Source organism: Symphalangus syndactylus, chromosome 1 (genome assembly GCF_028878055.3).
Source record: "Symphalangus syndactylus isolate Jambi chromosome 1, NHGRI_mSymSyn1-v2.1_pri, whole genome shotgun sequence".
Taxonomy (NCBI): domain Eukaryota; kingdom Metazoa; phylum Chordata; class Mammalia; order Primates; family Hylobatidae; genus Symphalangus; species Symphalangus syndactylus.
In genome coordinates, this window is record NC_072423.2 from 84,925,750 (window position 1) to 84,943,050 (window position 17,301).

Sequence of the window (17,301 nt, forward strand, 5' to 3'; positions counted from 1 at the left end):
AAATTTCCCTCTACACACTGCTTTGAACGTGTCCCAGAGATTCTGGTATGTTGTGTCTTTGTTCTCGTTGGTTTCAAAGAACATCTTTATTTCTGCCTTCATTTCATTATGTACCCAATAGTCATTCAGGAGCAGGTTGTTCAGTTTCCATGTAGTTGAGCGGTTTTGACTGAGTTTCTTAATCCTGAGTTCTAGTTTGATTGCACTGTGGTCTGAGAGACAGTTTGTTATAATCTCTGTTCTTTTACATTTGCTGAGAAGAGCTTTACTTCCAACTATGTGGTCAATTTTGGAATAGGTGTGGTGTGGTGCTGAAAAAAATGTATATTCTGTTGATTTGGGGTGGAGAGTTCTGTAGATGTCTATTAGGTCCACTTTATGTAGAGCTGAGTTCAATTCCTGGATATCCTTGTTAACTTTCTGTCTCGTTGATCTGTCTAATGCTGACAGTGGGGTGTTAAAATCTCCCATTATTATTGTGTGGGAGTTTAAGTCCCTTTGTAGGTCACTGAGGACTTGCTTTATGAATCTGGGTGCTCCTGTGTTGGGTGCATATATATTTAGGATAGTTAGCTCTTCTTGTTGAATTGATCCCTTTACCATTATGTAATGGCCTTCTTTGTCTCTTTTGATCTTTGTTGGTTTAAAGTCTATTTTATCAGAGACTAGGATTGCAACCCCTGCCTTTTTTTGTTTTCCAGTTGCTTGATAGATCTTCCTCCATCCCTTTATTTTGAGTCTATGTGTGTCTCTGCACGTGAGATGGGTTTCCTGAATACAGCACACTGATGGGTCCTGACTCCTTATCCAGTTTGCCAGTCTGTGTCTTTTGATTGGAGCATTTAGCCCATTTACATTTAACGTGAATATTGTTATGTGTGAATCTGATCCTGTCATTATGATGTTAGTTGGTTATTTTGCTCGTTAGTTGCTATAGTTTCTTCCTAGCCTCGATGGTCTTTACAATTTGGCATGTTTTTGCAGGGGCTGGTACCGGTTATTCCTTTCCATGTTTAGTGCTTCCTTCAGGAGCTCTTTTAGGGCAGGCCTGGTGGTGACAAAATCACTCAGCGTTTGCTTGTCTGTAAAGTATTTTATTTCTCCTTCACTTATGAAGCTTAGTTTGGCGGGATAGGAAATTCTGGGTTGAAAATTCTTTTCTTTAAGAATGTTGAATATCAGCCCCCACTCTCTTCTGGCTTGTAGAGTTTCTGCTGAGAGATCAGCTGTTAGTCTGATGGGCTTCCCTTTGTGGGTAACCCGACCTTTCTCTCTGGCTGCCCTTAACATTTTTTCCTTCATTTCCACTTTGGTGAATCTGACAATTATGTGTCTTGGAGTTGCCCTTCTCGAGGAGTATCTTTGTGGCGTTCTCTGTATTTCCTGAATGTGAATGCTGGCCTGCCTTGCTAGATTGGGGAAGTTCTCCTGGATAATATCTTGCAGAGTGTTTTCCAACTTGGTTCCATTCTCCCCATCATTTTCAGGTACACCAATCAGACGTAGGTTTGGTCTTTTCACATAGTCCCAAATTTCTTGGAGGCTTTGTTCATTTCTTTTTATTCTTTTTTCTCTAAACTTCCCTTCTCTCTTCATTTCATTCATTTCATCTTCTATCAGCGATACCCTTTCTTCCAGTTGATCGCATCTGCTACTGAGGCTTCTGCATTCTTCGCGTAGTTCTCGAAACTTGGCTTTCAGCTCCATCATCTCCTTTAAGCCCTTCTCTCCATTGGTTATTCTAGTTATCCATTCTTCTAATTTTTTTTCAAAGTTTTTAACTTCTTTGCTATTGTTTTGAATTTCCTCTCGTAGCTCAGAGTAGTTTGATCGTCTGAAGCCTTCTTCTCTCAACTCATCAAAGTCATCCTCCATCCAGCTTTGTTCCGTTGCTGGTGAGGAACTGCGTTCCTTTGGAGGAGGAGAGGTGCTCTGTTTTTTAGAGTTTCCAGTTTTTTTGGTCTGTTTTTTCCCCATCTTTGTGGTTTTGTCTACTTTTTGTCTTCGATGATGGTGATGTACAGATGGGTTTTTGGTGTGGATGTCCTTTCTGTTTGTTAATTTTCCTTCTACCAGACAAGACCCTCAGCTGCAGGTCTGTTGGAGTTTACTAGAGGTCCACTCCAGACCCTGTTTGGCTGGGTGTCAGCACCGGTGGCTGCAGAACAGCGGATTTTCGTGAGACCACAAATTCAGCTGTCTGATAGTTCCTCTGAAAGTTTTGTCTCAGAGGAGTACCCGGTTGAATGAGGTGTCAGTCTGTCCCACTGGGGGGGTGCCTCCCAGTTAGGCTGCTCAGGGGTGAGGGACCCACTTTAGGAGGCAGTCTGTCCGTTCTTAGATCTCCAGCTGCGTGCTGGGAGAACCACTACTCTCTTCAAAGCTGTCAGTCAGACAGGGACATTTAAGGCTGTGGAGGTTCTGGCTGAGTTTTTGGTTGTCTGTGCCCTGCCCCCAGAGGTGGAGCCTACAGAGGCAGGCGGGCCTCCTTGAGCTGTGGTGGGCTCCACCCAGTTCGAGCTTCCTGGCTGCTTTGTTTACCTAAGCAAGCCTGGGCAATGGCGGGCGCCCCTCCCCCAGCCTCGTTGCCGCCTTGCAGCGTGATCTCAGACTGCTGTGCTAGCAATCAGCAAGACTCTGTGGGCATAGGACCCTCCCAGCCAGGTGCGGGACACAATCTCCTAGTGTGCCGTTTTCCAGGCCCGTTGGAAAAGCGCAGTATTAGGACGGGACTGACCCGATATTCCAGGTGCCGTCTGTTTCCCCTTTCTTTGACTAGGAAAGGGAACTCCCTGACCCCTTGCGCTTCCCGAGTGAGGCAATGCCTCGCCCTGCTTCGGCTCGCGCACAGTGCGCTTCACCGACTGTCCTGAACCCACTGTTAGGCACTCCCTAGTGAGATGAAACCGGTACCTCAAGCAGAAATGCAGAAATCACCCGTCTTCTGTGTCACTGGGGCTGGGAGCTGGAGACCGGAGCTGTTCCTATTCGGCCATCTTGGCTCCACCCGACCCACAATATTTCTTAAAGAGGGAAAACACTCAAGGGAATGTGACATAGTGGTCATAGGAATTCACTCGATGGGAAATGTGTGTATAATAAGAATGGCTTTTCATATTCCTTATGATAGAAAGTTGATGTTACTCACCCACCATGCTTTCTAATAGCACTAGTTGATTTGAGCTGAGATTGCACCACTCTTTTACTTAATTCTATGAATGCTTGCATTTATGAAAATTTCCAAGTATGAAGACTGAATTTATGGAAAACTTGCAGAATGAAGCTTACTTACCTATATGTGTATTTAAAATAGCAATTTTCATCTCGTTAGCACAAAGGCTAACCAGTTGAATATGTTATAGACATATCCATTATAGACCCCCATACTAAGAACCCAGAGATCCTGAGGCTAGAGTTTGCCAAAGCTAATCCCAAGGTGACCGAGAAGGAAACTAATGGCTCTACACTCAAATAAAGTTGACTCCTATCTCAGAGCACATTTCCTTGTGGATTTCTATCACCTATGGAAGAAGCTCTGATCCCACATTCCCAGAGGCCTCAGCTCCCACATAGTACACCTCACAAAGCTGATTTCAGATAGTATCCCTAATTGGTTGACTTAACCATACACCACTTATACCTCTGAAATTACAGTGGCCTCCCCTACATACTCAGCAACCCTTGTCTGATCCACAAAGGAAGAATAGAAATCTTGACGATTGTTAGTTCCTCAGTAGCTGGAAACCCTAGATCAATTTCTGTTGTGGCCTTCTCTGCTGAAAATCAATCAACAGACATCATTTTGGAAATCCTGGTGGGTACCAGAACTGGCACCTAGAGCATTCACCATTCCCGTGGATGAACTTATTTTCCTTTCCTCCAAAGACTGCATTTTTAATTTAACCCAGTATCCTGCCTCCTAACTCTTCTTTCTCCCTCTCCCCTTTCCTGCCCTATCCTGGAAACATTTCTTCAACATCTTACTGGAGAAAGTCATACAGATCCCTTCTAATGGCCATCATTCTCTACAAATGTCCAAATCAAACAAAGAGTAAAAATACTACTGAAAGATAAATTTCAGATATCTTAATGGGTTCTGTGTATGTGCATGCATACTTACAAATAGTACAGGACTATGTTAGTCCTGTCAGGTAATTTTATTAACTTGTGTGAGCAAGAAGAAAAAAATAAGATTTTATTCTATATGAGATGTAAAGTTTAAAAAAATTGTGCAATTTCATTTTGCTTTGTGATCCTATTTATGCTTATTACTAAAGGAATTTAGCATCAGTTGCAGCTGTGGCTGTCATTTATGTGTTCTCATTTTGGAAAAAAGGTTAGCATTATAATTACTGATATTATAAAAATGTAAATCTAGTTAATGTTTGATATCCAAAAGAAAACCAAAATGTAAAAGGTAAAACAAATAAGAGATATTCTCTCCAAGTTACTCTAGACTGTTTATCAAGATTTGATATCAATATTTGAGAGTCAACATTCATATTTTAACAGTGAGTCTGATTGCCATGACTAATTTACACATGGTACCTGTGGGTACTTGTTGGTAACCTACATGGTCGTATCCATGAAGGACGGAAATGTCAGAAATGACATGGATGTAGTCATTTAGCTCTTTACCCTTTCCAATGCTGACTTCTAAGCTGACAAATTACTTTGGCTAAATACTAAGGCTGAAGTTCAACTTCAGAGCATTCCTATTTAAAAGTCTGCTAAAAGGTACTCAAATTTGAGAAATAATTGTCTATACACTAAAAAGGTACCCACAGGTACCATGTGTATAATTAATGGAAACTTTGAAGAGACATGAAGGTCTTGAGTGAGAGGAGATCTATGCATTTGATCTGCATAAAAGGAAGGAGAGAAAATGTTAACAGGAATATACCCTGTGCAAAGGCAGAGAATTGGTGTGAATTCATAGACTTGGAGAAACAAACGAGGCATTAGCACAATTCTCGACTGGGTAGGTTACTGGATAGAGAAACACCATGAAGGCAGCTGATGTAATGACTTCAGGGAATATTTACTATGTTAGGGGAGTTGGGGCCTGGTAGTAGGGACCATTTTTGGTAGGTCTATAGTCGGATTCAGCTCTGAAGCTTCTGACCAAGAAATTATTGGCTGCTAGAAGTTATCAAAGGAGAGTTGATAAACAACAGTGCTGATTAGCATGGAAGCAGTTTTGGCAGCAAACATTCTGAATAATTAAAGTATTGCATCAGCCTTGGAGACCAAGAGACCATGTTGGAAGGAGATATTGACCACAGTTTGCCATAGACCTCAGGGAATGCATTTTTCCTTTCCCTGCTTCATGAGCCAGAGGCAGGCGCTGAAGTTCCAAGGAACCTGTAAGCAGGGCTGATCTAAAGAATGCATCATCACCATCACCTCAGCATAGCTCCTGGCCCCAATAAATTATACCCTAGAGAAACACTTGACATATGCAACTGACATTTATACATCATCTAATACATTATATTGGGTTTTATATTAATTATCAAATAGGATAAAGGTAAATCTATCTTTGAGGCCAAAGTGTCTGTCAGTAGAAGCTGTCAATCAGGTCTGCTTAAGATTCACAGTTCTGGAAGTTCATCTATTTATTGAGCTGTCTGACAAACCTGTAAGAGAGAACATCTCATTACCATTTTCCAGGCAAGAGATCTTATTCTACTTGGCCAGGCTTTCGAGTCCAGGCTATAGTCTAGGAAACAAAGAACCCTAATATATCATACAGTATTCTAAAATTTTTATTATTATGCCTTTGCTAACCTCTGCAAGTCATCTTTAATTAATTCCAGTATGTAGTGGTAGAAGAAAATATTTTTGTAAATGTGGTTGTTATTAATAGAAGCATAATCATATGGCTCAGATCTAACTTTCCAGATCACATAGTTTAATACTATTTAATAAGTGAAGTGACATCTTTATGGCTCAAAGAAATTCTACTTCTTTTACTAGACATCTATTTAGACATCTATTTTGGTCTAAATATGACACATACCCAGTGACTAAGTATCAACATTTTAAAATTGACTGATAAAACAAGCCCATGTTTTCTGTGGATTACCAATTTATCCATGTACCTAATAAAAACAACGATAACAAAATTGAGCATTCTTCAATTTAATTCTTTCCTTATAGTGTGGAGATTATTAGTTCTGTCTGCAAATACTCCAGCCCTCTTCTGTTTTTGCACATAGGCGATTGTATTTCCTGGGCTGCTTGTATAAATGTCATAATATTATCCTATAATGCTGAATATTGGGATATCCGGTAATGCATTCCTGTCAATTTCATTCCGAGGGGACATGTTAAAAAATGTTCATAGTTGGCTGGGTGCGGTGGCTCACACCTGTAATCCCAGCACTTTGGGAGCACCAGGCTGGCAGATCACAAGGTCAGGAGTTTGAGACCAGTCTGGCCAACATCGTGAAACCCCATCTCTACTAAAAATACAAAAAAATTAGCTTGATGTAGTGGTGTGTGCCTGTAATCCCGGATGTTCAGGAGACTGAGGCAGGAGAATCACGTGAACCTGGGAGACGGAGGTTGCAGTGAGCCGTGCCATTGCACTCCAGCCTGGGCGACAGTGAGAGACTCCAACACACACACACAAAAAAACAGTTCATAGTTGTACTGTTTATAGTAGTCAAATATTGATTGACAGGATAATGGTTAAGCATGTTTTGAAATGATCACACAATAAAACATGATACAGCAGTGAAAATAATTCTATAACTACATTCAACAACGGATACAAAACTTAGTAACTATATTGAGTGAAAATTCTGCATACAGCATGATAAGTTATTTAAAATTCAAAACCAGGTAAAAATAAAAAACATACATATGTGAGAAAGATAATTTAGTTTTAAAAAGGAAGATAGCTATACAAGAACAAGTCAGGATATTGGTTACTTTTAGGGTGAGGTGGGGGCAGAATAGGAAAGGGATTAAAATAGATTTAATCGTTAGTAACTTTTTAATTTTGGAGATGGGTAGAAATTTACAAGTATTTGTTGTACTACTTAAATAAAGGTAGAAAAAGCAATAATATAAAATAAATAAAAGAGTAGTTTGGAAATAGGTGAACTCTACAGTTGACATTACTAGAACTGGTTCCTTCTGCTTGTCTATTGGCTCTGCTTTCTTCTGTATTAGTTCCATTTTGGATCAGGCTTTCTCTGCTCCTGGTAAGATAATAGGCAGGACTTGTGGGTCTGTACTTTCAGAAACTCCTTTAAAAAATAAAAAAAAAAGAACAATTGTTCTCAATATTTCAAATGAAAGCATTGAATTTACATCTCATTTGCTACTAGATTCCTGATCTGATCATCACAGCTTTGTATCTATGTTTTCTGATTGGCCAAGCAGGAGCCATATTTCCATTTGTGACAAACAATACTACCCAAACCTCACATACTGAGTTTGGGCAAGTTGTGGTTTTTCAGAGGAAAATCAGTGTTCTGTTATCCAAGCAGGAAAATGGGCTCCTGTCAGGCAGGGAAAATCAGGGCTCACTGAGGCAGTTTTTATAACTCCAGCTTAGCCACCATTATGAAGTAGGTTGGATGTACCCACAAAAGTATTTAGATGTTGTGTGGCAAAACAGCAAATGTCCTGCAAAGGTTGAACGCATCCTCCTTATTGATGCTACATTCCACACATCATGAAAATTATATTCTATCATGGAGACAACCAACATTTTCAATGTCCCCATAATAGGCTTGAGGTCTCCAAGTGCTATTGATTTTGTCAGTAAATCACTTCTATGAAAGGGATTCCTGAAGGAGTATTTGTTGTGTTGGGGGATCAGACCTCACTTTTATCTGTTGCCTTCTAAATTAGTGGTCTTAGTGCAGTTCAGAAAGAAATAGAAAAGATTCTTTTATTTACCATTACAGAGGTAGTTTTACAGAAAATATAAGTATGTATTTCATATTTTTTAATTTGATTTTATTTGTTTTATTCATCCATTTACTATTGATTTTTTATTATTTCTATTCTCATTTTTATAGTTTATTTTATTTCTTTTATTTGTTTATTTAGTATTTTCCCTTAATTTATTAGGGTACAGGTGGTACTTGGTTACATGAGTAAGTTCTTTAGTGGTGGTTTGTTAATCCATAATGGTATCTCACCAATCATTGCTATTGATTATTAATTGCATACTATAAATTGTGGTTTACAAGTGCTTATTATGGTAGATATGATGGAGAACAAGATAGTCATGATTCCTACCCTCAACAAATGCTTACAATTTATAGTACTGCTAAGAGTTTGAGGATGAAATAAAAATTCTTTCCTGGTTTCTAGCCGTATATAAAATTTTCCTATTTTAAATTTCTCTAGTCATTGATCACCTCAGTCAGACTTGCATGTGTGTGAATTTCAGGCTGTCGTGCTCATGTGATCTTATGCACAAAACTCACACACTGCTAGCTGAAAGTCTACTCACTGGGTTTTATATTTTCATGATTTTATCATGATCCTTTGAACATGTATATTGAGATCCTTTGGGGGTTCTTTTAAATCTTGGTGCAACACAACATTTTGGTTCTGGCTCAATTCTTCAGTCTCTCTGTTTCTGTCAGATGACTTCACACAACCTCATGATTTAAATTGTCATTTACAAATAATGATTTCCAAATCAAATTCTGCAGTACTGACTTGAAATTTAAACTTAAAAAAATTCAACTCTCTACTGAATATTTTTACTTGTATATGCCATGGTTGCCTGAATTTCAACTTGTCCTCATTACCTTACTTTTATTCTACGATCCTCAACCTGAGATACCACTACTCAGCCATTCTAAATAGCTTCCATCATCATCACTTTCTAGTACTCTCTGGTCTTAGGCTAGTATAAAAAAAGTGGAAAGAGGAAAAAACACAGAATAAAACAGTAATTGGTACAGATCTTAATATTGAACTTACTAAATATGTAACCTGGGCAAGCTCCTTAGCTTCTGTGAGTTTCAGTTTTCTCTCATGTGAAGTGTTATTACTGAGGACTAAGCTCTGATATTTTCATCTTACTCAAATTTCTGTCTAAGGGGTCTGGGGAGTCATGCCCTACAAACCATGAATTCTCATCAGAAGGGCTTTATTTGACCCTGTATGTCATGACTTACTTTCCAATCTGACTCTGGTATAACAAGGAAGAAAATCAAAATATTTTACCCCAAAACATGTTTCTCTGTCATATCTCGAAATGGCACTGCAAAACTGTTCCTTGTGGGAAAAATCTACCTTTTATAAAGAATATCCTTTTCACTTTTATTTTCCTTCCTTTCCAGATCCAGGAGATAATCAACTAAGAGCCGGGCACCCTTTTAGGTCCGATAAGAAACATTTTACAACCTGCTCCCTCTGAAGTCTGCTGAGAGCTTCATTTGCACAATAAAACTTGGTCTCCACAATCCTTTATCTTAACCTGAACATTCCTTTCCAGTGATCCGAAGTCTTCAGATAAACTCAACCAATTGTCAACCAGAAAATGTTTAAATTTACCTATAGCCTGGAAGTCTGCACTTTGAGTTGTCCAGCCTTTCTGAACCAAACCAATGTATTTCTTAAATGTACTTGATTGATGTCTCATGCCTCCCTAAAATATATAAAACCCAGCTGTGCGCCGACCACCTGAGGGCTGTGTCACAGGCCATGGCCCCTCATAATTGGCTCAGAATAAATCTCTTAAAATATTTTACAGAGTTTGACTCTTTTTGTCAACATTAACACATACCTCATGGGATAGTTATGTGAATTCAAACATACAACTTATGTAAAGTGACAAGCACGGAGCCAAGTATATAAAAGGTATTCAATAAAAATTTGGATTCACAGAGACAGAAGTAGATTATAGATTACTTAGGGCTAGGGGAAGGGGGGTAATAGGAAATTATTAGTGGTTGCAGAGCTTCTGTTTTCGATGATGTCAGTGAGTAGCCTCCCGGTAGGAGTTTTGGAAACAGATAGTGGTGATGGTTGTACAATGTTGTGAATTTAAGTAATGCCACTTAACTAACATGAGTTAGTAAATAAAATGGAAATTAATTTGAAAAAAAGTATGAGATTCAGTGCTGATCATATATATCAATCCTCAGGTGACTTGCTATAAATCTGTGGTTCACTGGTGGGGGTTTGTCTGTAGCCCACAGAATAGAATCTCTAGTTTCAGAGCACCACTCTGCCTTCTCTAGATTGTACTTGCAAATATACTACAAGTGTGTTACAGGAGCTAAAAAAGTTTGTTTCCTAATTCAGGGAGTGGCAAGTTAGGGCACTGGGTGGGTGCAGAGTTATTTCTTGGTGAACCACTTTTTTTTTTAACCAATGATGCTGTTTTTTCTTCTTCCTGTTCTCTCTTACCCTCTCCATCACCTATATTATATTTCTCCTCTTTTTTACTGGTATCTTGGTGTACCTGAAGCACCTAACACCTCCACATCCTTGCATCTCTCCGGTTACTGGATATGAGAAGGGTTAACTTGCTGTTAACTTGTTAGTTTAACTTTTGTTTGGACTAAATACACAAAGCAAAAGCTAAATTTATCACAACACCTGAGAAGTTTCTGACGGCCAAAATAAAGAAAAACTTTAGGGAATAATTCTCTCTAGAATGCTCATCTTTTCAGTCATTATGTGTTAAACTATTCCCTCAAGGTTGTAGAAAGAAACATTTTAAAACATATTCTATGGGAAGGCTGCTTTCAAAAAGGGATGTACGGGCAAGACTAATTTAGAGACTCTTCTGACATGTAAGTGATAGGATATTTTCATCTTTGTGAGCTCAGAGAGTTATTAGAAATTAATTCAAAATAATTTAAAAATATATTTCTATGTCTTGCAACGGTACAGTTCTCAAATTCTCTGAGAAAAAAAAGGACAGGAAAAAAAAAACCCAAAATTTAAAGGTTTACTGTTAATGTGGAATAAAATATCATCTTTGGAATAAAATCATCTTTTGAACTCAAAAAATATTTTATGAGCCCTAGTTATATGAAAAGCCATCATTTTTGTGTGGGAAGAAAAGGATACTTTCCATGTCTTAAGGTTTAGTACAGTTTCTTGAGATGGCAGAGTGAATGAAAGTTCACTATTTTGTTTTTAAATGTAAGGTACCTGTGCAAGATAAGCATTCATTAAAGGTTGAGGAGTACTGGAGACTTAGGAAAGATTATGACTATTAAACAACTAGAGAAAAGGCTAATAGAGAATAGTGACCATAACAAAGTTTCTGGAGAATGCCAAACTTTCCTCCCAGTGACAAATTTGAAGAGCATACCCTATACCACAGCATAGAATTATTGCCCCTTCCTTGTTTCTTAAAAGGTACCATAATATAATTTGTAATTGATACACATTTGAGATTTCATATGAAAGGTTACATAACTACTCCTCAGGAAATGTTTAGAGCAAATCTGAAAACGTGGGGGTTAATGTTAAATATTGAAGATGAAAAATAATATGCTCTTTATGTGGTAGGAATGTGGTTGATAATATTTTGGGTTAAAAAATTCTTCTCTCTTGTTCAATATTTGTCCCTGCCTAGCCTTTGCCCATGTGTTATGTTAAACACCCTCATAACTCCATTATTCTCCTGCTCTCTGTTTAGTAAGATTTGGAAAGAGAGGTAATTAAATATTAATTACATGACATTTGGAACAACAACCTGATATAGGAAGCATAGGTAATGGGTGTTGAATTGCATGACAAACTTTCGTTTCTCAGGCTGGGTGGTTTTTCAGGTCATCCCTTGGCTGGATAGCAGGAATCATGGGATTCACTGACTAGAGTGAGGCGCCCAAGGAGGACAGATTATATCAGGCTTGAATTTGGCGTTTGGAAGGATACAGCAGCTTGGGATGACAACCTGTTTTCTTTACTGCAGAGAATGGTAAATTATGCCTAGAAATAAATGAGAATAGGGATTCTCTCAACTCTAGAAGTCGGGTATAAAACTGATTTAGGGAGGGCTGGGTAGTTTAAGAGAATCCTTAAGGAAAACATGCTTCTCGCTGTGGCCTCTGCAATACCACATGGAAGCATAGAAGGAGCCTCCTAACCCTGAATTCTACCCTCGTCTGTCCTCCACGGTGTCCTGGTTGCTTTTCTTTCAGCTCTTCTCTGTTACCTCCAAAACCTCCATTGCCTGTTTACTATTGTTTGACCAGTGTAGCCAGCCATCTTAAAGTTAGCTAATCTTGTTTGAGAAATTGAAGCAAATGCAGTAGTTATTGGAAGATATGCTATATTACTGGTGCTGCTTTGTCTCCAGACCATTGTAACCACTTTTTTGTCTGATTCCTTTGAGAACTTGATGAAAGCTGTTAATACTTCTCTGGAAAAAAAAAAAAAAAAAGAATGTAGAATCATGCACACACACATGCACAAAAGTGTGCATTACTATCAGGAGGCTATGAAAAATGTAAAGGCTCTCCTTGCATCTCTTAAGGGCCAAGGATTCATATAAAGAAATAAAAATTCTTGAGATGATCATTTTTGTGGGAGTCAGAGTCCCAAAGCCTTCCCTGGCCGTGTGATGCCATGCAGAGAACATCTTCTACTCCAGATCATGGAGCTACTTGATGAGTTATTTAAAATTGATATCAGGCTGTTTTGTTTTGTTTTGTTTTGTTTTGGCATTTTAAGTGAGAAGCATATTTGTTAGTCTACTATTCTTAATAGCTCAAGTAAATTAATGATGTGAATGTGTTTTGCAATCAGAATAACATTAAAATAACCAATACTACTATTACATTTTTAGTGGCAAGAGAGAATGTTCAAGTTAAAAACACCAAGCACCTATGTTATACTAGACACTGGATTGGGTACAGTGGAAAGTAATATCCAGAGAACACCTAGATTTCCAATATTCTTATTCCAAGAAGGAAGCTAAAAGAAGTACATAAATAATTGTCTTTAAGCAATTATGTGTAATGGTATAAGACAAAGTATAATGGTAGGCCTTAAAAAGCAGCAGAGGTAATTTTCTTTATTGCAAGACAATTATTGAAGGCCGCTTACAGGACGTTTCTTCACAGTTGGGTCTTGAAATTTCAAGATGGTTGAAGTAGCTAGAAATGGAAAGGAATTCCAGAGAGGAAGACAGATACTGACTATTGATTAAACTGTTGAATAAATATTTGATGAGGATTTATAATGATTAATTATAGTTAGTTAACTATAATTAAATTATATATATAATTTGAAATTATATATAATTTAAAATAATAAAGTAAAAAAAGTTAAATTATATATATATATATATATATAATTTTAATTTACCTAAAAAACTATGTCCAAATGTATAATATAAATAACCTTGTTCTGGAAATAGATAGCCTGATGGGATTGCTAATATGAAGACCAACATCTGTACACCCAACAAAATGCTCAAAATCATGGAATATTAGAGATGAAAATGACCGTTGCCTCCAAAATCTACCATGTTTTTCTCAAGTACAAATATTTTATGATGGATGTCTGTTTTAAATGAATAAAGGAAAAATAAGCTTATTGTAATGATTAACATACCAACTCAGTTCCCTTATAGTTTAAGACACTTTTCAGAGGTTATAGAATCCAAAGATACATATACGTTTTTATTCTGAGCACTCCACAGTGAATAACTTCATCATTTTCCTTTTTTTTTTTTGGAGGAAATTAAGGTATATTTCAAATCTGTTCAGGAGAGGAAAATTTATCCGGGGGTGGAAGAAATATATATAAGGGGAATTCTGTGTCTGTTTTATCTATCATACTATTTGCTTTGGCCAACTCACAACTTTCAACACGACGTTTTGAAGGTAAGGATGGAACTGGGGAGAAATACAATGGGTTAAGTATGTCTTCTAGGTTATAGTTAAATAAATTATAACTCTGGTTATATTTTGATGTGTATATATGCACCTTCCAATATCATCTTAACAAGAAAGATCTCGAGTAAATATTTTGTTCTTGAAAGTGAAGCCTCATGATAATATTTTTTCCACATTAAAATAAACAAATCTTAATTGAAAGAAGTGACATTTCAAAGTTGAATGATCATTGACTTTTCTGGAAAAAAAAAATTGAAGAAGTCAATTACCGACTAACTACAATCTCTCTTTTCTCTAAAACCACATTTTTCTCCCTCTTCTGAATCTCTGCTCTGCTCTAGGAACATGGGGTTTTCAGATACAGGGATAATGAAAAACCTGCTGGGTATTACGACTATGACCCAGGCCTACACCAACTTTCTGGTGACATCCCCCAAAACCACCACAGTTACAAAATGCTCAAGCTGAAAACTTAAATTGTGAAATCATAAACTAGTGAGTAATAATGCCCCATTCTCATTTCTTTTCATATAAATGTAAACTCAGGAATTCCGAGTGTTCCAAGAGGTGTTTTAATAAATAAGAAGGCGAAAATTAGAAATGCGGAATTTAAGATATTACCAACTATCAAAGAATATTCATTTGAATTTATTAGTACACATCAGTACAATCATAATGATGCTTCAAGGTGGGAGCATATTAATTAGAGGTTGTAGATGTTTCCTTAGCCTCTTTTTAACTTGGAATACCTGGGGGAAATTTTGCATAGAAGTTGAGATTATTATGTATTTATAAATAATATATATCTATATGAATCTGTAATTATAAACAATGTATAAATAAGACGTTCTCTATGGGATGGTGGTGGTGTGGGACTTTATATCATGGATCTCCAAGGGCAGTTTACTATATCCTAAATGCTGAGTGACAAAGCATGCAAAAAATAGGTGCTAATATTTACTAAAAGTGGGAAAAAAATGAAGTTAATTTACAATAGATCCTTACCTTTTTACATACATTGAACTGGAAAAAGTAATCAGAATGATGCCAAAGTTAACAGGGGCTTGTATGTGAAGAATGCTACAGCAAACTATGATATTCATAAGTGTATGTGAGACTCATAGTAACCCTATGAAATGGTCATTAAAATTGAAAAACAAAGTACTGAAGTGACTTATTAAGAAACCACTAATAAAATGTCTCTGATGAGAAACATTCAATTTTGCATAAAATGCTTAATAACATCACACAGCATACAATAAATTAATTCCTTTTTCTCAAATAAAAAATTTCATATTTGCCTCTTCTTCTCATTCATGAAAACCATGCAACTGAATAACAATGTGACTGAGTTCATTCTGCTTGGGTTGACACAGGATCCTTTTTGGAAGAAAATAGTGTTTGTTATTATATTTTTCTTCTATTTGGGGACATTGTTGGGTAACTTGTTGATTATTACTACCATCAAGACCAGCCGGACACTTCAGAGCCCAATGTACTTCTTTCTTTTCTACTTATCCTTATCTGATATCTGTTTCTCTACTTCCATAGCCCCTAGAATGATTGTGGATGCCGTTTCAAAGAATAACACTATCTCTTTCAGTGAGTGCATGATCCAAGTCTTTACATTCCATTTCTTTGGCTGCCTGGAGATTTTCATCCTTATTCTCATGGCTATTGATCGTTATGTGGCCATCTGTAAGCCCCTGCACTACATGACCATCATGAGCCACCGGGTATGTGGTGTGTTGGTGGCTGTGGCCTGGATGGGATCTTGTGTGCATTCTTTAGCTCAGATTTTTCTTGCCTTGAGTTTGCCTTTCTGTGGCCCCAATGTGATTGATCACTATTTCTGTGACTTGCAGCCCTTGTTGAAACTAGCCTGTTCAGACACCTATGTGGTCAACCTACTCCTGGTTTCCAACAGTGGGGCCATTTGTACACTGAGTTTTGTCATGCTGATGTTCTCCTATGCCATCATCTTGCATTCTCTGAGAAACCACAGTGCTGAAGGAAGAAAGAAAGCCCTTTCCACCTGTGTCTCCCACATTATTGTGGTCATTTTGTTCTTTGGACCTTGCATATTTATATACACATGCCCTGCAACCACATTCCCCATGGATAAGATGATAGCTGTGTTTTATACACTTGGAACACCTCTGCTCAACCCTCTGATTTATACACTGAGGAACGCAGAAGTGAAAAGTGCCATGAGAAAGTTGTGGAGCAAGAAATTGATCTCAGATGTAAAAACATGAATGAAGGTCACAAATTCTTCATTATAGTTTGGAATGACCTGGAAGAAGTCAATAGAGAATATTATCTTTTCATTGTTGATTTAATGTAACTCTTGGAGCTTGAGTGTTTGTTCCTTCAGGAAAAGAGACAGTATGGATAAATAACATTGATTAGTGTTGAGTCAATTTTATGTGAGGAAGAGACAGCATGAGGTACAAAGAGATAGATAAAGTTCATTTCCTTTACTGCTGTATTTCTGGCTCTCCTGTCTGCCAAATGTCATTTTCTAGGCTTTCGTCTGATGTTTGTCTGTTCTCCATGTTGACTTCTTCTGGAGTTCCCTGCTAATAGTTACCCATCTATATACTGACAGTCTGACAGATTTTCCCTCTTCTGAATGGTTTTCTTTATTAGATACTTTGGTTTTGTCATGTCTGATGATCAACTTAGTTGTTCTTCCTGACTCAGCAGAAAGTACCAGATTAAAATAAGTGTAGAAGCTTCTTGTTGTAAGGGACAGTATATATGACTTAAGTAATCTCCCTCTCAATTTCTTGAGCGATATACTGAAATCTTATCATAAGTGTTCATAAGTTTACCTAGATCTTTCTATAATAGTGACAGAACCCAGAGAGAAAATTCACCCTTCTGAAAGAGCTCTTGATATTAGGAAGGCTCTCACTGCTGGAGTTGTAGTCACATAATTATTCTTTTCGTAAAATCTGCCTTTTACTTTTAATGGAATCTCTTCTAACTTAGGGAAGCATTAATGTTTCTCTTGAATCATAACAATTATAGTAATTTGTTTATAAGAGAGGGCTATTGTGACTACAAGACAGATAGCTCAAATTAAGGTAGAGATATTTATGTGAGCTAGAAATAAAGAGTGCAATAAGTTCATGGTAGAAACTTTGATAATATTAACAGATTAAACAAGCAATGTGATAACCCAGGGAAATCTTTTTAGGATTTGAAACAGAAATAGTTACATCACAGATATGAATTATTTTAGTGACATTTCCAAATAATGCAGAAGAAAGCAACTTGAATAGAGCAATGGAGATGTTTGGATAAAAAGTATATTTCTGCAATGGAGATGGCAATCACCTTTTGTCTCTTTTATTAACTCATCTGGTCTCTGCTAAAATCAAATGGATTATAGTGGATAATGATGGTGTCTCAATCACAGCTCCTTTTCCTGAGTACTTTACATTTAGAT

At 37.3% G+C, this 17,301-nt stretch overlaps 1 protein-coding gene across 1 annotated transcript; it reads left to right on the forward strand.

The window, feature by feature from the left end:
• The first annotated feature begins 15,169 nt into the window (after positions 1–15,169).
• On the forward strand, positions 15,170–16,102 carry LOC129488563 (olfactory receptor 4C16-like). The gene has a single exon (XM_055290951.1). The coding sequence runs from the start codon at positions 15,170–15,172 to the stop codon at positions 16,100–16,102; it is 933 nt and encodes a 310-aa protein (XP_055146926.1).
• The last annotated feature ends 1,199 nt before the right edge of the window (positions 16,103–17,301 follow it).